Source organism: Lottia gigantea (assembly GCF_000327385.1).
Source record: "Lottia gigantea unplaced genomic scaffold LOTGIsca_30, whole genome shotgun sequence".
Lineage (NCBI taxonomy): Eukaryota > Metazoa > Mollusca > Gastropoda > Lottiidae > Lottia > Lottia gigantea.
In genome coordinates this window covers 1,047,790-1,071,244 of record NW_008708987.1, presented here as the reverse complement: position 1 = coordinate 1,071,244, position 23,455 = coordinate 1,047,790, and the positions used below count along the sequence as shown (strand labels likewise).

Genomic DNA, 23,455 nt, shown 5'->3' with positions numbered 1-23,455 from the left:
TTTTCTAATCTGTGAAACAATTTACGTGGAGGGAAAACTAATAAATTCATCTGAAAATACCAAAATTCTTGGACTATAATAAACATTTACTGGCAGTTTTTAAAGTTGACTCTCTCAAAAACAATCATCAGTGGTAAGATAATTTTCAACAAAAAGCTATATTTACAGCACTTTACCTGAACTTTTTTGATAAATCTATGCAGATTATTTTATTATGTTCAAAACCATATATTTGTCAAAGATGTCCAAGCAAAGCTACCTTGATAATCAATCAGGGCAGAATTTATTTCTCAACAGTTTAACACATTGTGTACATATACAAGAGCATTATAACAGGTGCGTATTATACTCAGAATTATATGGTATATGTTATATTAAGAATGGTATTTGGTTTTTACTAACCTCTGGGTATTTTTTAAGAAGACTGAAATGCATTTCTCGAAATCTACTGTATCTTCTAAATACAGACCATGATTCATCTCCTAACATTATCTGTAATTAAATACTGCCGAATTTGACGAAAAATAAGAATAATATAAAAGAACACATTTGGATGAAAAATGATAAAAATAAATATTACATCCTCTAAATATTTTATTTGACATCTATGATAAAGGTGGTTTACTAAAAGCCTGGTAATGAAAGACAACAGAATCTTTGCCTCATTGAAAAAAGACCCTAGTTACAGCCCTGTTTTAGCCTGATATGTGGTATTGATAGATGAAAGTTCAATTCAGGACTGGCAGGTAGACCCCAGCACCAATTCATTCCTGGCGACAGGGCTGCAGGTAGACAGGATCCTTGATATCCTTGTAAAAAATGCTAGTTTCTTTCTATCTTTCATTTATCACCTACTTACAAAAGTGCTGGATAAGCTTACCTTAACTTCATATTCATGATGTGAATTAGCTCCCTTTCTAAGAATATAACTTGGTATGGAAACTTTAGGTTTAGGAGGAGGTCCAGATAAACTCCCACATGAACTACTGCTAGACTGTAACAATAACAACTCATATAATCTTATATTCTGAAACATTTACTGAGGACTTATTCTCGAAAACTTTACTTAAGATGATTTTAGTGGTCCAGTCATCTGATTGGTCAATCACTAAAATCGATTGTAAATTTAGTTTTGTTATCCAATCAGATTACTGTATGCTTTAAAATCTTAGTTTTCAAAAATTATGCCCCAGGAAAAGACAACTTTGCCCTACCTTTACTTTGGGATGAAAGCAAACATCTGACAGACTCTTAAAAGTGCTGGCCATAGCATCAGAACTTTCTTACCTTGTGGAATATTCTAAATTGTGGTGCCTAAGCACTACTTATTCTACTTCAATTTGGTATGGGAGATGTTTTAAGATTTTATCAATCTAAACAATTTTATACTTACATTTCTTCTTTTCTCGTTTAAGGCATTGACCTAGAAAATAAAAAAAATTGGATAAAATTATCCTGCGTTTCCAAAAATTCTGATGCCAGGGCCAGTACTTCTGTTGTCTACTGTTAATCCCTACCACTACTTCTTTTAACAATTAATAGGGAGGGTGGTGTATGTTACACCAGAATGCTAATACTGTCTTGTCAACTCGTTTTTCCAGTCCGGATTGTCAAGAAATTTGGATATGCACAGCCTGCAGCACTTCAGGTTTCTCTTTTTCAATCTGTTCTGAAAATTCAGAAGTTATTATAACTCAGACTTACCATAACTGTGTTTGCATATGGATTAGACTGACTCGAGGATCGATTTCTGTAAAAAAAAAAGTCATGGTTACCCGACTACATGGCTATTTTGGGTTTGATATCATAAAGATCTTTTAATGTTTTATTTAATTTACAAAAAAAAACTGCTGTACTCAAATACTCACAAAGAGAAAACAAACAAATACCTAAACAACTCCTAATACAATTACATTAACAAAAATAATATGAGTCTAAAAAAAAAAGACTGACAAAGTCAATTGTCCAAAGAAAGATTAAGTCTCTTGTGCATCGCATTGATTTACTGGAGAGAAAGAATGGTGCACATCATATCCATAATTATACAATATATAATATAATGTAAGCCTTACTTGACAGCAAGTTTAGATTTCAGACGTCTGATTTCTCTGGCGTGAGCTAATTTCAATCTCTGCATCTCTTGATCTCGTTCAGCTTTATCACGTTCTCGTTCCTGTTTACGCTGTCGGTCTCTTTCTAACTTCTCTTCAAAAACTCTTCTTTTAACTTCCTGTTCTACCATACTGTTAATTCTGAAACAGAACACTGTTGTTAAAATTACAGCACAGGAGAGACAGTCAGAAATAATACGGAAATTCAGGGATGACTTATCTTTTTTCGAAAACCTTCTATTATTCTATGTTTGGACAGTCAACTTGTTCTGATCTTAATCATAATTTTTTCAGCTGGTACAAAACACCTGTACATCGTTTCACAAAATCTTATGATCCCTTTGGCAATCAAGGGAGATGTGACAAGCAAGATTTATTCTTTTCCTCATATTTTGAAGAAAAAATGCCTGAAGCTAACCTGTCTTGTTTCTCCATTTCCTGTAATTTAAGTTTTTCAAACTCGATTCTATCTAATTCCATATCACGCTCTTCACTGAACTGTCTCTGTTTATTATCAATATCTCGTTTAGCTTGATCTAGTAACTGTTTAGTCGACTCTAAATCCTGTAACATTAATTAATGAAAGTTAGAAAAGGATTGAGGCATTCTCAAGAACGACCCCAACAAATTTACAATATAATCAACGACTGATAAGCAACCACTTTCATTACGAGACCAGCGACCAGCGGTACAAGACCAGCCACCATATATTAAAACTTCCAGGAAAGCAAAATGAATTAATTAAGAAATCATAACAGTTTTCGTTATGTCCGTCACATGGTTTCACATACAGGTGAGATTAAAAGAGAGTAATGTTTTTTGGTAATTTACTAATCCTCAAAAGATTAATTCAATTATTGGCAATCAAAACAAAATAGTTTTGGTGTTTATTTTGACCCAATACTTAATCCCTTGAGTGGTATCCTAATACAGTTCCTACTGTATAAGCAAAAAAAAACACAATCTCTTGAACGATTTTTAAGAATTATCGAGAGGGTTTGTCCGAGAGTGATAATAACAATTGTTTCTGTAAAAACTACTTTAGATATAACCCTTTTCAAGTTTAGATAGATATTGGAGATGAACAAGACTTTCCTACCTCCATTTGTGTTTGTAATTTGACCTGTTCTTCTTGTAATTCTAGACCAGTATTACTATAACTTATATCTTCACTGCTTAACATACTAGTTCCATTTCTCTCTTTCTTTATTTCTAGTAGCCTAAATAAATCACAGAGAAAACTCTCATTACTGTCTTGATGGCTTGGGATTCATAGAATCAACCGAAATTCGAGAAAAGCAAATTGGTACAGGTTCAGAAAAACATGTGTAGAGAGAATTCAAAATGGCCGACAAAACGAAGGGTCAATTTTGAATGTGACATATCCAGTTCTACACCATTTGATTGACGCCTAGAATTGTAACAGACAGAATCCTTTCAGAACTCACTCACCGAGCGCTATCTATTACATAAGACAAGATCCATAGACCAACTGCAGAAACCAATAAGCAATCCTACAACAGCCATCATCAGTTTACCACAACGAATGGCATTATTTAAAAGAAGGAGTCATGAACTCATAAAGCTGTTTCTGAATAAAATCTCCAAATAATATTCACCCACCTTTGTTTTTCTTCGCGTAGAGTATTCAACTCCACCTGAGTATCATCTTCAATACAATCCAGTTTAACAGTAAGATCAGCTATAGTTCTATTAGTTTCTTCTTCTTCTCGTGTTAGACTCCGCATAACTTTCTCTTTTTCACCTCTAATCATAGAGAGTTCATCTTGAGCGTTACTTGAACTTTCGGCGTACTGCTTCTCGTGCCTCATATTGTCTTGATTATATTCCAACACTTTCGATTCGCTTTTTTGAAGCATTTTCGTCTTAATCTTAATTTCGCTTTCTAATGTCAGAATTTCTGGAGATTTGGAATCTTTTAAAGCAGCTCTTTCTTTATAAACGGCGTCGAATTCTGACAATTTTTTTCGTTCCCATGAATCCATTTCCTTCTCCATCAAATCCAACATTTCTTTTTCTTTCAGCGTAATTTTGTCTTCTTCAATTTTTAGTAGATCGCGAGCCTCTTCTAATTCCTGCTTTTCAAGAAGCAACGTCTGTTTTTCACTTTCTGATATGTTTCCCGCCAATTTCTCACGTAACTGTTCTTCATTTTCTTCCAGATCTTTCCACGCCTCTTCAAGCTGATGATTGTCGTCGTTGATTTCATCCAACCAAACTTTCCATTTTGTGTTATTCTCTTTATCAACTTCTGAATTTCTCATTTTCAGCTGTTTTTCTTTCTCATCAATGGCGTCTAATTTTTGTTTATATTCTGGATTTTCAATCAGAAATTGTTCGTTAGCTGTTTGTAAAGTTTGTTTTAGAATTTCCAAATTCTGTTTCTCGATTCTCACTCTCTCCATTTCCTGAAAATTAACCAATTTGTATGAAAAAATGCCCATTATGCATATTGCGGCACAGATGAGAGTAAAACCATCGGAAACATGGGTACTAATCAACTTTAAGACGGCATACTAAAAGTCAGTGGTCTGATTTATAACTCTCAAATTTGGGAGGAGACAGGTGCAAAATGAAATATGATGAAATGTTGATATTCATCCTACTTTCTGTACCTGTTTACAGCACTAGACCCTTTCAAATCTGTAGAAACTTGTTATTATTTACAATGACAGAGTATATTCCAGATTTTCTCTAGGGTAAGAAGGTGAGCGTTATATTCACAATTATATAATACCTGAGCTTTAAGTTGATTATTCATATCTTTATTTAAATTATAATCATCTTCAATTTGATTGATTTCTGTTTGTTTATTCAGCTCTTGTTTATCATAATCATTTAATCTTCCTTCGTATTTCTCTTTCTCTTCACTAAAATTATCTTCTAACTCTTTTATTTCCTGTCAAAATATTATACAAAAATATTAAACCTTGATCTCTATAGGTATAAAATTCCTGAACAAATATATAAACTTCATTGAGGCGGGTTTCATAACAATATTCAGGCAAAGAATAAACCAATGAAGATGAAAATTAAGAGTGAAATTTCTATTTGAGATGTATAAGAGGTATATTTGATGGGATTATGCAATTGTCATACAGTTCTTGTACTACTGAAGACCCATTACATCTATTACAGGCTCAAATAAACCGTGAAAATGGCTTAAATAATACCTGCTGTAATTTTGACTTCAATCTGTGAGTCGACTCTAACTTAGTTTGTTCTTGGTTCTCTAGGAATATGATGGTATCTTGTAATGTCTTCGGTCCATATTCTCCTAGTGGACTCTACAAATAAAACAGACAGGTTAAAATTCGGGGGGCCTTTTGTGGCAAAATTATTTGGCTAGTGGCTGCAGTGATTCAAACAATTAAAGCTTGGGGACATACAAAGAAAGAAACAACTATATTCTACAAGGATAACATCTTTGGTTCATTTAGAATCCTATCTACCAGCTACACCTTGACCAAACCTCTTGGCATTGATTTTTCCCAAATTATCCGTACCCATTTACAGCTGGCTCATTTGGAATAATGAAGATAGATGATTTATTCTAGGTCACTAGACTTTCACATGCCTACCAAGATCAGAACCCATGACCATCATTTATTTGCATGACCAAGCAAATGATGTCATGTAACAATTTCAGCGCCCTAAATGACTTTGCTCACTGATATTTAACAGTATATATGACGTTACGCAGAAATTTCAACGCTCTAAATGACTGACTGATACCCAATAAAACAGTATATAACAAACCTCAGCTATTGACAATCTCAAACATTCTATCTCCTCACTAAGTATAGACAGACATCTTTGTTTGGAGAGTATTTCTTCCTCCATAGCCTCCAACCTCAATTGTCTTTCTATTTCAGCATCTTTATACGCTTGTTCTAACTGCTCGATATTGTTCCTGAATAGATTAAATAACTAAACTGATAAGCCATTACGGTCAATTAAAAATTAAGTCACTAGCACAGAAAAGAAATGAACTAAAAAAACAGTCTTACGTCCTACTTTTAACCTTTTCTTCACCTGTTTAGAGTAATGTGGACAAATTCTGTCAATACAGTGGCATTAGCCTATTCTTTTTCGATTTCCAACTGTTGAGGGATTTTAGCCTTTAGCCCATAACCTTTAGCATACAGTTTGAGCATACAGGATCTCGGTTTATTATCAAATACTCATAGGGAATAAAAGTTATAAAATCGACTATAGTCGGTAAACTATTTTAAAGAAAGCATATAAAAACACTCTCCATACCTTTTTATTTCCAGCTTTTCTACATTTTCTCTATGAGTCATCTCAATATCACTGATAGGAAAAAAACAAACAGATTATTTGTAGTGTTATAACAACAACAGCCTAAATGTCAGAAACTGTTCCTATACATTTCAGTTTCTTATTCAACAACAGGCTTTGTTATTTGGATTGCATTTGATCAACTCCAAATAACTGGACACAAATAAGTGGATATCGATAACTTTAAAAACACCTGTGATCATTGTAAACATAAAGCTTAATAAAAGAAGATTCAATCTCAAAATGTGGCAATTTATTCACTTAAGAGGATTGTGAAAAAGTTTTCTCAACTTTTTATGTGTATATGGAACACTGAAAGCTTTTTAATTTGCAGTCAGAAGTCTGTGGTTATTGCAAGTCCATTAAAACTAAGTGTTTTATGACGTCAATATTACAAAGGCCTTTAAATATTGAAGCTTTTGCAATATTGGAGTTATAAAAGGCTTGACTATTTGCATGGAAAAGTTATAAAGGTATCCAAACTTTAGACTTACCCTAGTGTCATAAAGGAGATATTATCTACAGATCTGTATAAGTTATCAGATGATTTATAAATATCAGTTAACGATCGAGTCAGTAATGACGTTCTAGATTCTGATAATACACTAAGATTAGAACTAGACTGAAATACAACAATATATCTGAATTAAAATTAAGGTTTTTCATTCCTATGTAATAGTTAGATCATAAGATTAATAGATTAGATAATATTTAACTGTGATTAAGAAGTGGGTGGTGGGAACTAACTTACTTCAATAAAAGCTGTCAGTCCAAATTCCAAAGAGTCACATGATTGAGAAATTCTTAATAAATAATTTTTCTATTAATAGAAACTTTAGTTAACAACGATTGGATGAAAAACTTAAATTTGATAGTCCCTTGAGCATTTTTACTGTTCAAGGAAGTTGCTGTAAAGTTGGGAAAAGAACATGACTGTGTGAATGTCAGCAAAGTTTCTATGGCAATGACATTAGACAGACAGAAATGGCTGTCAACAATAGAGGTCAAGAAAGATTTCTTACCTTGCTAAACTCCTTTTTCATCTTAGCAGCTTCAGCTGGGTTATTAAACCTAAACATATTAGTTCTTCCTAGTAATATAACAGCTCCTGTAACATCAAAGTATTCAACTTTCAAATATATAAAACAATGTTTTCAAAATCTATCAAACAGTAGTTTTATGTTTAAGAAATTCAAGGCATCATTCTAAAAGGTAAACTAATAAGCTTTAATACCCTATAGACCTATAATGATAATACTATGATAAGTCATTTCTTGAAAATTGAGCATTAATTTTAAACTTTAATACCAAACAAAAAAGGCAAAACTGTTTATAAGAGGGACCCACTGGGCTAATTGGAATGATAGGCAGAGACTATTATTGCAAACAAAATTTTCATTTATAAAAAAACAAAAAACAAGCACCTTGCTGTAGTCTGGTTGATTCTGTGATATTGGTACCATTAACAGCACATACAGCATCATTCTTAGGAATTAAAGTGACTACACCATTCTCATATTCTATCATACAATGATCATTGAGTATACCTGGTCCACTTAGTGCTTTAATAGAAATATAGTAGATCTGATTTGGAACAAGTTTGTAAATGAAAATGGGATTTTTTGGATTTGTTTTCAAACTGTGTTATTGCTGATAATACAAATAAGGTATTAAGAACATTGTCCAACTGTATCAACAGATTAACAGTAATTTTCTATAATACAGTTACTGTTACAGTAAAAAGGGTAAAGATATCGTGATTACTAGATAGCTGACGACAAGTTAAATGCACTCGACACTCTCTCAAATTTAATGTTAACATAAGTCAAAAATATCCAGCTGACCAACCTGGCCCATCAATCTATTCTTAGGAAAACATGCCTGTTATCCGAACAGTCATAATAGAGTTATAGTTGAAATTGACAGGACTTACTGATATCAGGTGTTTCTGCCTCATCAGCAATACCCAGTGTTGTTACACCTTCCTAGAAATACGAATATTGATATCTGAATTATCTCATTATTCCAGTAGGCCCAAATGTAAATAGGTACAGATAATCCAGGAACAGTTCCAATGACAAGAGGTCTGACCAAGGACCATCTGGATCCATATAAAAAATGCTTTTTTCTCAACTAGATCAATTGCAAAGGAACAAAAAATATATTCAGAGAATCAGACACATGTATCAACAATAGAGGGGAGTAAAACTGACCTTCAAGTGATATAACATAACACCAGTACTCAATCTATCATCATCTATACCTATTAAATGTGGTAGACTAGAATCTAGCACGATACCCACACCTTCTTTACGTAACCCTAGGTTAGACTGTTCCTATAAAAATATATAAATAAACAGTGTTATTTTCTATGCTAAGCTTCCATATCAGTCTTTCAAAAAACACTAAAGTAATCTGACTAATAGCGTACAACGTCAATAATATGTTAGATCACATGGTCACCTAGGTATATATATTGAAATTATGAAACAGATAAGTAGCCATTAGTGTTAAAAGGGTAACAAAAGATGAAGAGCTAGGTATCTGATTTAATTGAGATCTATTTCATCCACTTTAAGACATTTAAAAGCGATATATGAAACACTGGTGCTTAGACTTAATCTCAGTGAAAAGTGGATAGACCCCTACCTGTAAAATGTTGGCTGTTTCTTTCCATTTACCAGCCCATTCTTCAGTTAATACTTTTATCTGAAATATACAAGAGTGTAAACTTATTAATTAATCTTTGGTTTAGTCAGTCTCCAAGCAAATGATGGTATCTTTTTTTTTCTTGGAGATAAGAAGTGAATTAGATTTTTCTGATTTGAATTAAAAAGAATTACCAAAGAATATTGATTACTGCCAAACCAACAATATATGGCTTTTTTACTTCAGCATGCACTGCTAAATTAACATTTTCAATATAACAACTTACCCTAGCCTCATTCTCATGAAGTTTTTCTTGTACTTTTGGTGAAGTTATCATATCCTGAAAAATAAATTTCATAATACTTTATAGCTATACCACATATTCCTAATCTTGTATCTTGGTCAACTGTTTTGGCTTGTGGAAACAAATGCTCAAGCGTAGTAGAAATACTGTAATATCAGAACATGTTTTACATGGACCTTCCCATCCCAGAAGATTGTTGTAAATGCCATAATGGGAAAAGGAAGGGGTGCGTATTATACACGGGTGCGCATTATATTCGGAAATATACGGTATATCAAGGCTTGGGAAATATTTAATTATGGCAACTCATTACATAACATGTTCTATGTGTTGACTGGCGAGATGAATCTGGACACTTCTGTTGTATGATAAATTGGAAAAACAAATGCTATTAACAGTCTAAGAATAGCCTTTCTTAATGAAATTTTCTTTAAGACATACCTGACCACTTCCTAATAGTGCTTTTAATCTAGCTATCTCTTCTCTTAGTTCTCTAATCAATCTAACATTAGCATCCTTAAAATACAATCCAGTTTTAATAAATACATCACGTTTTTTTAATACGGCACGTGGCAAAACTTAAAAATAATACATGAGTAGGTGCTACCCTTTGAAAACAGCCGTTTTGATTGGTTAATTTTCAGTCTCATTCAACATTATACAAAGTGAACCAGGGTACTTTCAATTTCAATAGCGGTGAGGTGAAGGCTAGCACATTGTCTTAAAGAGGTAGCATTATCTAGGTATTTAAAAAGTAACCAGGAAATGATATGATATTTTGAATCAATGAACAAAGTAATACTTACTTCATTAATAGTAGGTCTATTGATAATATTTTTGGCTCGGTTGGCATAACGTAATGTACTTAATGTTTCAGAATAGTTCACATCAGCTGGTGATATTGCTAGAAAGATAGACAATAGTATTTGGAATATTAATCGACAGAATCTCATCTGAAACTGTTAAAACATGTCACAAACTTCCAAAAAATCCAGCTGGGCCAGATCCAACTGTAACAGGATCTTTTTACAATACATATTTGTTTATTGTCCTAACAAAACAACTTGACACAATGTCAATAGACAAAGGCAAATTGGTTTTCAAATCAGAAAGTATTATCTTGACCTATGTCAGGATTGAACCCCGAACCTTAAGGTTAGCAAGTAAGCTTCAAACTCAGATTTCACTGCCCCAAATTTCACAGTGGCAGACGTGTGATGTATGTATTGATATTAAAACCTGTCCTGATATCTATATCTCTACTTACTAGCTATCATAATAGTTTTAGCGTTTCCTCCCAGACTATCTTTAAGTAGCCATGTTAAAACAGAGTCTCGGTATGGTATAAATATATTTCTTCTTTTTCCATCATTCTCACAACTTTCAGCTAGAAATTAATTCAAAATGGATACATGTCATATCTGTATTCCTTCTCTTATATTTTTGAGTAAGATATTTCAGTAAGATAATTGATAATAATGATCTCTCAGATAGCCGTCAATTTCCATCTATCAAATAAATGGAAATACTGTATAATTGCAAATATACTGCACACCACTTCTTGCTCTTGAGAAAATCTGAACAAATGTAACATGGACCTCTATTGACAAATCAATAAACAAGTTGGCAAAACCCAGACACAATAATACTGTGTGATATGGCATATAAAACAGCTTCACCTTACTTACGCCTACGTGTCAACTTTAGGTAAAAAATGTGTGACACCATAATAATGTAATAGTGGCTTGGTTATATCTTCTTATTCACAGCTTCATCTTACTTACGCCTACGTGTCAACTTTAGGTAAAAAATGTGTGACACCATAATAATGTAATAGTGGCTTGGTTATATCTTCTAATTCACAGCTTCATCTTACTTAAGTAGATGTAAACTTGAGGTTAAAAAAACTGTTCATTATACTCACAAATATACTGTAAACATACCTAGTGTAGAGATAACATTGCCCAGTGTTACCAATGATTTATTGATACTTCCACTCTCCTTTAATCTTAGTCCACTGGCACCAGTAGCATCAGCTCTCTCACTGCAATCAGACAATAGAATAACAACTTATAATAGTGAATATAACAATACAAAATCATATACATTTCATATCACATTTCTAGCTTGGCAGACGCCTATTTTCCAAAAACTTGCTTTAGATCAAATATAGAATTTAGGACGTAAAGTAAGCTTGTTGGTAAATCCAACACTGGGTCTACTTTCATATACAATCAAAGCGAATTTCAGATCATATTTGAGTGAACCATAACACTTTTGCTCACTATTTTTGTTAACCTGTCAATGTGCAATGAGGGAAATTCACCTACCTGCCAGCCAGATCCACCAGATGTATCTTACTATGTTTTTCACTTGGCATATTATCAATATATCCTGCCTATAATCAACATATTATATTATATAGAACATACACTACTAGTTCTACATCATGATTGTGGATATATTGTAATTTTTTGGGGGATTCAAATACAAACTAAACATTGGTCTCAAAGCATCATTGATGCGTAAATGCAATTGTTTAGGTGAAAAACTGATTTAATGACAAAGTTTCTTTTCCATCTAACTTCATTATTGTATAGGAGCTGTTATTTTAATTTGCCACAAATCTTTGATTGAGTCATTGTTTTGCTATGAGACACCATATTGTCATGTGACAAACTACAGTTTATTAAAAAATAAATGCCAATTGGCTTAACTGGTTCATTGAAGGAAGTGATAGTAGAAATGTTAATATTATAGATTGGTGGTAGAAGAGGAGATGACTTACCTGTGTAAATAGAATAGTATAGATAGCATGTGATCTACTACTCACATCATTCATCAAGGTAGACGCTGTAGTTCTGAAACAAAATTGCCATTCATTATTCAAACAATAAACTGTCACTCTATGGTGATTATGTAAATCTGGGCAAAGGTTGGCTGGAAAATTTAGGGGGTGAAAGCCATCAATGGGCCAACTCGTGGAGGCACTGGCACAGTATTTTTCTTACCCTGAGGAAGACTCAAACCCATGGCACCTAATCGCCTAGAAGACAGACAATACAACTCCCTAATGACTGAGTTATTCCACTGCCACTATGTAAGCAGTAAGAATACTAATTGATATAGTATTGCAAGTTGATTACCTGTTTAAATTTCCCTTCTCTATCATTTGTTGTATATCTTCATGTCTTATCACAGTATGTTTTGATAAATCTGAAATAAACAGAGAATTTTAAAAATATAATCAAAATATTGTACTAGTTATTTATAAACACTAACACTTTCCGTTATAAAAAGATTCATCCAATGGAAGTGAAGTGAAGAGAAGCAAAGATCAGTTGCACAAAAAGAATTAAAAAAATTCTGAAGTTAAAGGCAAGGGAAACAACTGTTAATAAGAGTGAAATTTAAAGTTGATTTGATTACTCACCTTGTACATAAGGTCCATCTTTAGGATGTTCTCTAACACGTAAACTATGTACAATTTGACTACTAGGAGTTTGTATCTTTAATAAATCTCGTACCTTTTCATTGTAGATTTCTAAATAACTATAATATAACAATATATATATTCATAGATAACATACGACACCAACACAAACTTGCACACACCCATTAAAATGGTGCTGGCAAAAAGAATTCATGAATGGATACATTGCATTACAACATGCTATGATACAGGTATCATAGCATACAGGTATCATAGCATACAGGTATCATAGCATACAGGTATCATAGCATACATGTATCACAGCATACAGGTATCACAGCATACAGGTATCATAGCATACACGTATCATAGCATACACGTATCATAGCATACACGTATCATAGCATACACGTATCATAGCATACATGTATCATAGGATACATGTATCATAGCATACATGTATCATAGCATACACGTATCATAGCATACATGTATCATAGCATACATGTATCATAGCATACATGTATCACAGGATACATGTATCATAGCATACATGTATCACAGCATACACGTATCATAGCATACATGTATCATAGCATACATATATCACAGCATACACGTATCATAGCATACACTTATCATAGCATACACTTATCATAGCATACACATATCATAGCATACATGTATCATAGCATACATGTATCATACCATTATGATATAGAAATACCACTGTTAAAATAGTGCTCATCAATTAATTGTAGAGCGATGTAGAAATATTACTGTTAAAATAGTGCTCAATATCTCACTTGTAGAGCTATATAGAAATACCACTGTTAAAATAGTGCTCAATACATCAATTGTAGAGTGATATAGAAATACCACTGTTAAAATAGTGCTCAATACATCAATTGTAGAGTGATATAGAAATACAACTGTTAAAATAGTGCTCAATATATCAATTGTAGAATGATATAGAAATACCACTGTTAAAATGGTGCTCAATACATCAATTGTAGAGCAATATAGAAATACCACTGTTAAAATAGTGCTCAATACATCAATTGTAGAGCAATATAGAAATACCACTGTTAAAATAGTGCTCAATACATCAATTGTAGAATGATATACAAATACCACTGTTAAAATAGTGCTCAATACATCAATTGTAGAATGATATAGAAATACCACTGTTAAAATAGTGCTCAATACATCAATTGTAGAGCAATATAGAAATACCACTGTTAAAATAGTGCTCAATACATCAATTGTAGAATGATATAGAAATACCACTGTTAAAATAGTGCTCAATACATCAATTGTAGAATGATATAGAAATACCACTGTTAAAATAGTGCTCAATACATCAATTGTAGAGCAATATAGAAATACCACTGTAAAAATAGTGCTCAATACATCAATTGTAGAATGATATAGAAATACCACTGTTAACATAGTGCTCAATACATCAATTGTAGAGTGACATAGAAATACTACTGTTAAAATAGTGCTCAATACATCAATTGTAGAGTGATATAGAAATACTACTGTTAAAATGGTGCTCAATACATCAATTGTAGAGTGATATAGAAATACCACTGTTAACATAGTGCTCAATACATCAATTGTAGAGTGACATAGAAATACTACTGTTAAAATGGTGCTCAATACATCAATTGTAGAGTGATATAGAAATACCACTGTTAAAATAGTGCTCAATATATCAATTGTATTGACGGCTAAAATTTGGACTGTGAGCTGTGAATACTATTACTGATTATATAATATATAACTATAGAGAGTACTAGTAATATTAGAGATTTGAATGTAAACTATATGATTGTTTGTTTGTGATCTGATAGAACCAGATGTCACCATATCACCTTGATGTTCGTGACATAAAATCATTTATTTTTATCATAACTTTCAATCATTATATTATACTTAACCTATTGATAAATATCACACATATCGTATGTTTTCCAACAGATGTCTGTGATTCCTGTCCTTTTATGCTTACCGCGGTAGTTTTAGTGGAATTGCAAGACCTACACATCCTGTAAATCGATGCTATCAGAACAAATATCATGGGATGGGACAATAAACCAAGCCCTGTGGGCTACAGCCTGTTATCTTTCAATAAACTACCACACATATCAGATCTATTTTTTATGGTGGTAAAGGCTGATAAAAACAAAGTATCTAATCATTCTATACAGCTATATTATTGGCAGAGGGCCTAAATCAAAAACATATCCAGTTGTTTTGATGAGACAATAAAGTTAGTTCTGTGTGTAACATACAACATATATCAAATATCTAATTCACAAAGGCATCTAGTCAGTTGGATGGGAAAATACACTGAAGATATCATACTTATCTATAGTTGTCTGTAGTTCATACAATTATAGAAATGTTTAACAGTATATGATGTCACTATTGCAAACCCTGGTAATAAGATCTCCAGGTTTTTACTATAGATACATCATAAAAAAGCTTATAAAAGAAGTTTTCTAGCTTTTTTTTTTTATGTATCTGGGTCTTTTATGGTTTCTATATGCACCATTCTAATTTTCAGACAGATGTCTTGTCTTGTGTTTCGAATTGATGGTATCACTGTTTACGTAAACTTAAAAAGATACAATCCCTTTAAGATCTATTAATAGATGAAAATCAAAAACAATCTTGTGACTGCTGTTGATCAGGGTTGACATATGTTAATATAAAATCTATAATATTAGTCTTATGTCTGTCTGAACACCTAGGTTAGAAATAGAGCCAGGGACAGAGTAAGAGGTCTGATCACCAACTGCTGGGAGGACTCAGGAGTCTTATGTCTGTCTGAACACAAGTTAGAAACAGAGCCAAGGGCAGCTTAAGAGGTCTGATCACCAAGGGGCTGGGAGGACACAGTAAGGCTCAGGAGTCCTGAACACCTAGGTTCTAAAAAAGAGCATGGGACAGACTGAGAGGTCTGATCACGAAAGGGCCAGGAGGACTCAGGAGGGCTCAGGAGGGCTCAGGAGGACTCAGGAGGGCTCAGGAGGGCTCAGGAGGGCTCAGGAGGACTCAGGAGGGCTCAGGAGGGCTCAGGAGGGCTCAGGAGGGCTCAGGGATGCTATGAATCTAATCAAAAAAATATAAAAAGAATTTCAACGTACCTGACCTCGGTTTTATAACTTGTTCTGTCGTCTGTCATTCTTTTAAATAATTCCTGAAAATAGAAGAAATGCTTTGTTCAGGAACAATGTTTCCTTTAAAATTTATTCTGCTTATTGTGAACTCTACTGGCAATATATTCTTCAAATTCAAACACATGTACAAGTGACCTTGGAAATATTTCATTGAGCAACGGTACTGTCATATTCCTTGATCATCTCAGAGTTTTAAACAAAATGGCACCATCAGTAATTGCTCAATATTCAAAACTAGATTAAGACAAATTTAGACTATTTTCGAAAACCAAACCCAGTGTTTTAGGAAAGTATTGATTAGTAAGCAGTAGGTAATTCTTACCTTACAGAATCTTGGTATAAATCCTGGATTATCCTGAAACATCAAATAGAAAATAGAAAATATTTTTAGCATGGTAGCTTTAATATGTCATTAACCATATTATCTACATTATGTATTTTGATTCTGACTGTGCTTCCTTCAACTTAAACTAAGCGTTTTATAAATAATGTTATAATCGCAAAACCTGCAATATTTATTTTAACAATATTCAAAGAATCATTGGCCATAGTGGAATCTTAAATGTTTAATCTTACAAAAAACAACAGATATATGACAAAATATTGTCATTGTGCCACCCTTCCTATCCCCACACGCATTTCCCAAATACACATATATTTTATAGCTAAGAAATTACAAACCTGGCTTCCCATCATGGTATAGCTCTTTCCTGAACCAGTTTGTCCATACGCGAAAACACAGACATTGTAGCCCTCGTATGCTGCTGTAACTACATCCTTTCCTAATGACTGGAACACCTAGGGTAGAGATAAATCATGTGATTGAAAAATTTGGGGGTAGGGATAAATCAAATGATGGAAAACATTGGGGGTAGAGAGAAATATGTAATTGGAAACATTGGGGATAGAAAATAAATACTGCGGTGCACACTTTCCAATTTTTTTTGCAAAACGAAACTTATCATAAAATATTTCTAAAAAATCGTTCTCATATATGGAATGAATAAAAATTTTGTGGTTACCATAGAAATTAAATTCATTGGTAATAAAATAAAGAATTAAAGAAGGAGGGGAAAATGTGGGATCCATATCCATATTTTAGGGTCTGCTCATTGCTGATATCAATTTTGAACTAGATTTTCACAAAATCTTTAGCAAGGTTCATAAAAAATCACTGGAACAGGTTGCAAATAAAGTATGAGACAGCCAGAATAATTTTACATTGCACGATTCATACTTTCATCACTCCTCCCGATATCTCTGTAAAAGAGGCTAAGTAAGAGTCAGCACTAAATATGGCCAGTGCGTGTGAGAGTCAACCACAGTAGCAACCGGATATCAGTATTTGATGTAAAGGAGAAAAGGTTTTATAACACAGTCGGTTAGAGCGTTGGTTCTTTACATGACGTCATTTGCTTGGTTACGTGGGTTCAATTCTCAATGGGCATGTGAAAGTCTGATGACCTTGAATAAGTCATCTTCACTCATAATTCCAGTCGAACCAGCTGTAAATGGGTACGGATAATCCAGGAAAGATTAATGCCAAGAGGTTTGGCCAAGGACCAGCTAGTAGAAAGCGAACTTAAGTTATCATTGTAAAATATAGTTGTTTCTTTTCTTTAGTTTTTCTGGTCATTAACTGTTAACAGAGTATAATACCTTCCAGGATCACAGGATATAAATCTGGTTAACAAGTAAGTGATAAAATATCAATAACTATAACATTATTGTTCATGCCACTGCCAGTGCTTGTGTTGACACCTGATATAAATTGTTTAACAAGTAGTTGGTAAAAGTAAGGTCATAAACTATATTTACTCCAGTTAATTAATAGTTGACTCCATGGCCAATGCATGCGGCAGTCTACAAGCATTGACACCTGATATAAACTGTTTAACAAGTATTTGATAAAAGATTAATAAGTAGTAAGGTCACAAACTATATTTATTCTGTTAGATTAATTACTGTTTAAACTTATCACCTCAAGGTTAATTCAATAACCTACATTTTAATTATTCAATGATTCACTGTATATATTTAGCTTGTTTCTTTTTCAATTATTCAATGGATATCTTTCTCAGTAAATTTACTGAATATATTAGAAAATGCTGTTTATTAAGATGTTTTATATTGAAAATGTGTTCAAAATAGTCAAATATTGTCCAATAGTCCAATTCTCAAAAGCAGTGATATTCTTACCTCTTCTTGTGTAGCAAAATGTTTATCACTAGGAACAGCAGACCAAAATGATTTATCAAACGTGAATTCTTTCAGTTTTAACTGATCTCGTAACAGATCAAAATCAACACCAGATAGTAACTGAAACCAAAGTACAATATGAAAATCATAAACAACATGCTGTGTACAATACTACTTACCCTACTGCCTTGTTGATTTGGATGGGAACACCATGCAGTGTACAATGGGCAAGTTTTTTCCAGGACAGCTGCATTTAGCTAATTGTTCTACTACTAGCCGGTTGATTTGGACTTGTGAAGATGGAGAACACATACAATGAAGGACAGCTGCATTCGCTACTCACTCTGATTTGCAAATAAGAAGATGGGCAAAGCCATGAGGAGTGCTATTAGTGAGATATTACCAGAACAGCTCCTGTTGATTTGGACTTCTTAAAAATGGAGAACACATCATGCAGTGTGCAATGAAGAAAATTTAACGAGGACAGCTGCATTCGCTACTCACTCTGATTTTGATATAAGAAGATGGGCAAAGCCATGAGGAGTGCCATGAAAGAGATATTACCAGGACAGCTGCATTAGTTACTTTTTTTATCTATTTCCATCGATTAAGGCCCTTTAACATGTCCAGCCTTTAAGAATGGGTGACAACATTCAAGATAACTTCCATCATGATTTTAAGAGAATATTTTAAGGGAAAAACCCCTTCATAATTCTATTTACCTTGACATTTTTGATGGTTGTTTTTTCACCCTCCATTTTAACTATAATCTTACTCTCCATGTCTATTTCCCTGTAAGAAAGATATTAATTATCAATGACGGTGGCTCTGCTATGCCATACAGAGGGTTTTAATACAGTGTACAATGAGGCAAATTCGCAAGGATCAGACTATTACATCATTATGCAAGGATATTATGATGAAAATTGGTAAGCAGGGTATCAAACTTCTAACTATTAATTAATGCTAAAGGGATTTACTATTAGTAGATGTTTAATGCAATTAAAAGATTAAAGATGTTAAAGATTTCTTAAACTTAAAGTAAAAACTGTCTAATTTTTTAGTTGTCTACATGTGTTCAATGATGTCATATCTGTTTGATGATGTCATTTTCATTTTATGATGTCAAATTTATTGACGATGTCATAATGTTTGATGATGTCATTTTCATTTTATGATGTCAAATTTATTGACGATGTCATAAGTGTTTGATGATGTCACTTTCATTTTATGATGTCAAATTTATTGACGATGTCATAATGTTTGATAATGTCATTTTCATTTTATGATGTCAATTTTATTGACGATGTCATAAGTGTTTGATGATGTCACTTTCATTTGATGATGTCATGTATGCTTATTGACGGCATATCCACCCATCATGTCATATATATATTCATAGTCTCATATCCATTTAAGGAAATTTTATGCATTTGATGAAATCATATTGATGATGTCTATTTCATTGAAATCAATTATTAATGTTCAAATATCCTGAATAATAATTTCTGTATGGGTTGTCAAAAGTGATGCAACTATATTTCTTTTCAAGGAATGTAGATTAGCCTAGTCTTTATCGATTTTCAATTGTCAAGGGATGTTTAACGTGCACAGCTTGTAGTACAAGGGACATCTGTTTATGTTCCTATCTGAACGACTAGCCTGAGTGTACAATGAGTGAAATTTTGTCAGGACAGCAGCATTAGCCTAATCTTTTTTGATTTTCAACTGTTGAGGTATCTTTAACATACACCTAAGTTTATTGTTTGATCCGATTGACAACCCACTTTTGATATGTCCGTTCCGCACACCTGTATCACTGACAGGGAGAACCGGTTTTAAAAATCCAAATGCATTATCTCTACCTAGGCTGGAGTTGTACTTGTATCACAGAACTTAAGGTTAGCAAAAAAGCCTTTAACTCATTATTAAGTCACCTCAGCTTCCCTTTTATTGGCCTAAGATGAGCTTATTGATAGATAATAATGTTAAATCTATAAGTATCTTATATACTCCATTCAATATACAGTTAATGTTATGTCATGATAACTTTACATAAATTTTAAATAATTCAAAATTTTATTGATTGACTTGTTTCTTTTTTTTTCTCCTGACTACTGAAATCTGGTAATACTCAGGTGGGGGGAGGGGGTGGTATAAAATCCGAATGACCGCTTGGTTCAGTATAATACCAAAAGAATAATATGGCCTTAAAATGTACAACAAATGAAAATTAGAATGGTGCAAATTGATGCTATCAGTGTCCCCGATACACATACAAAAACCTCTTTACAATCTCTTTAACATTCCTCCAAATTCAATACATTCTTTCTATTACATGTGTATTATATGATTCAGTAATCTATAATATTAGTAATGCAAACTGTGTTTGCCTTGTGAAAATCCAGTCACAAACCCAGATTTTCCTACATCTACTGAACTCATTACAGTAGTAAGCTACAGTAGCAGTGCACAAGGCAATCATCAAATGTCCATTGCATAGAACAGGGAAGGAATAAAAAAACAAAAAAACTAGCTAATGTGTTAATTGGACTGTATATATAATAAAAGGAGTTTTATAGAATTAATTGCTGCATGTCCTACTACAATTTTTATTTAATAGAAACGCTGCTTGTTATAAAACTTTAGATATATATAATTATAATTGATGAGTTAAAAAATGTGAATATGCAAATTACTCCTGTGGTGGCATATTGTATAAATCTCATAATAAAATAAACTAACTATCGTCACAATAGTCAAGCTATTACATCTTCATCTTATACCTTGACTGCATCGCGGAAGTTTATGAATGAAGCATTTTGATTGGATTGTTCGCTAGCTGATACAGCCATTTTCATCCCTCGGCCGATAAACTATAAAATATAATTACTCATGAATGGAGGGCTCCGATTAGCTGTATTCGCTGGTGTACAAACCAATCAAATCGCTGACCGAGAAACAAGAAAGTGGGGGCATTTCAGTAAAGGTATAAGATGAAGACGCAATAGCTTGATATTGTGAAGATGCAAATTGACAGACAAGGGAGATATCCGATTGTAGGTTCCATTTTCTTTCAAAATTTGGTCATAATCGAGCGAAAAGTCTTACAAAATATGCTGATATTTAAAGAGGCATAAATTTCAAGAAATGAAGTATAGTTAGAAAATTGAAAATTGATGGGTTTTGTATGATAAATATGTTATTGTTGTAACCATATCGAATGGTATTGTTGACAATACCAGACTTGCCATGTAACAGCACACCTGGTAGAAAATCAATAAGCCAATAAATTTCTTGGTGAATAACATATTTTATCAGCCAGTCAAATGATGTCATTTTCCTCAAATGTTCATACATAGATGAACTTTTTCCCTGTCTTTATCTATTCCCTATAACGTTATCACCTTTTTTTTATCTTAATTTTGACAGCCGAACTTTTCCTTTATTCATTCGTATTGATAACAAAGTTCGTAAATTTTGCACATAAATTTGCAAAAATCTATACAAACCTTTGGTTGATGGGGCGAACCCTCACTGCAACTTTGATAGACGTCATTTTGTCACCTTTTTGTACACGAAACACAAGTGCCAAGGGTTTTAAAAAGCGTTAATTTACTCCGATCCTCAGCTGTTGATGAAAACACTACCTGTCTCCGCCATGTTGTTTATGCCATGTGATACTTGTTACTAAAATAGATGATTCAGTCATCAAGATCACGTGACAGTCTCAAGATTGATCAGAAGGCGGGGCTAAGGGTTAAAGGGAACTGTATACTGAAGTTCTGTGATATGTAAGGCACTAATATGCTTGCACCTAAATTCAACAGGAGTCAAAAGGCTTTCTAGATTTTAAAAGTAGAAATTCTAAAACATACAATTTATTCATTAGATACAGGTGTGTCTGGTAGTCAAGCTGAGAAAGTCTAGTCCTCTTCGAACTGCAACTTTATTTCCAAAATAATTGTGAATTGCGGAAATTTTCCCAAAGCAGTGCTTCCTCCCCCTTTGTGACCTCCCCCTCTAGTCGGCATTTTGTCATTAAAAACCACTGTGATATATCCATAGAAATATGTAAGTTATATAGCTCTTTGGATATATCCCCTTTAAGATGTGTGTCAATATGACCAATATATTCTGTCCAATTTGGTTTATGTCCGATTTGACTATTTACTCAGCTGTGGTCTGAATCTTTCTCATGACCTATTTTTAGCTATCACGTGATACAAAATGTCGACGAAACCTGTGTAGAAATTTACAATATTCATGTTTTGCGAAGGATTTCCGATCTATGTAAGATATCGATTGTGTTTTTTTGAATTTCTATCAACGAATTGGGTATTTTGCTTAACTGAATCTTCTTTTTTATTATGTGGCATAGAGGGAACAAATGGGGAATTGGAAAACATCGAAGGCTTCGTTGAATGTTCACTTGCTTGACCTGTGGTGTACTGTACCGTGTGTGTGGCGGACTGAATCGAATGACTTGTCTTGTTACACGTTCAGAAAAGTCTTTGACGTGGGTGGGCATTAGAATAATATATTGATTTGATGTTTGATGGATTAAAATTACAACATCATATGTTAGGAAGTGAACATGTTATTCTGTTAATTTGTTGATAATTTTTCCACACTACTGGTAAACCTAAGAGGGAAAATTTCCCTCATTGCACACTGCATGGTGTCTTGATTAGCCATATTAGTTGTAGAAAGGTAGAATGTAGAACTCCATTCATTTCATTTGTTTGCGATAATAATTGAAGGCCAAGTCAAGTGTCCAAGTATTCATACACTGTAAATATTGCAAAGGATAATTTTCCTTCCTAGATGTAAGATGATGTAATCTTTGCTTGATTGACTAATTTAGGGAAGGATTTATTTATGACTATATTGTTAGCTATATCAATATTACTTTGATCCCAATCATTGATTCTCATGTAGAGATAATCTTGAGCTTTTGTCTAAAATGTCTATAAAAGTCTACATACAAAACCTAGAATTTTTATCAAATATTTTAAAGTAACGTATCTTTCCTTGAATAAAATGTAGAAGAAAATATTTGTTGTGCCTAATTCATGCAAAAGAAAAGACATAAAAAGGACATGTCATGGATTGACATGATAATAACATAGATAGGCCTACATGGTTAATTAGCTTGATAAAAGAAACACAGTCGAGGCATTCAAGTGAGAAAACATCTCCTGATAATCTCTTTTTAATCAGTGAGTTACTGTATTACTAACTC

The 23,455-nt window shown here is 33.1% G+C and overlaps 1 protein-coding gene across 1 annotated transcript; it reads right to left on the bottom strand.

Annotated features, from left to right (window-relative positions):
* Positions 1–7,438: 7,438 nt before the first annotated feature.
* On the bottom strand, positions 7,439–21,769 carry LOTGIDRAFT_118976 (hypothetical protein; the record flags this gene model as incomplete). The annotated part of the gene is made up of 20 exons (XM_009057489.1): positions 7,439–7,539; positions 7,853–7,996; positions 8,368–8,419; positions 8,648–8,770; positions 9,084–9,136; positions 9,363–9,423; positions 9,829–9,903; positions 10,194–10,291; positions 10,655–10,767; positions 11,312–11,431; positions 11,718–11,785; positions 12,176–12,248; positions 12,534–12,603; positions 12,821–12,939; positions 15,979–16,031; positions 16,334–16,366; positions 16,693–16,809; positions 18,211–18,330; positions 18,933–19,002; positions 21,723–21,769. 20 exons carry the CDS (start codon positions 21,767–21,769, stop codon positions 7,439–7,441), a joined length of 1,710 nt encoding a protein of 569 aa, XP_009055737.1.
* Positions 21,770–23,455: the final 1,686 nt, after the last annotated feature.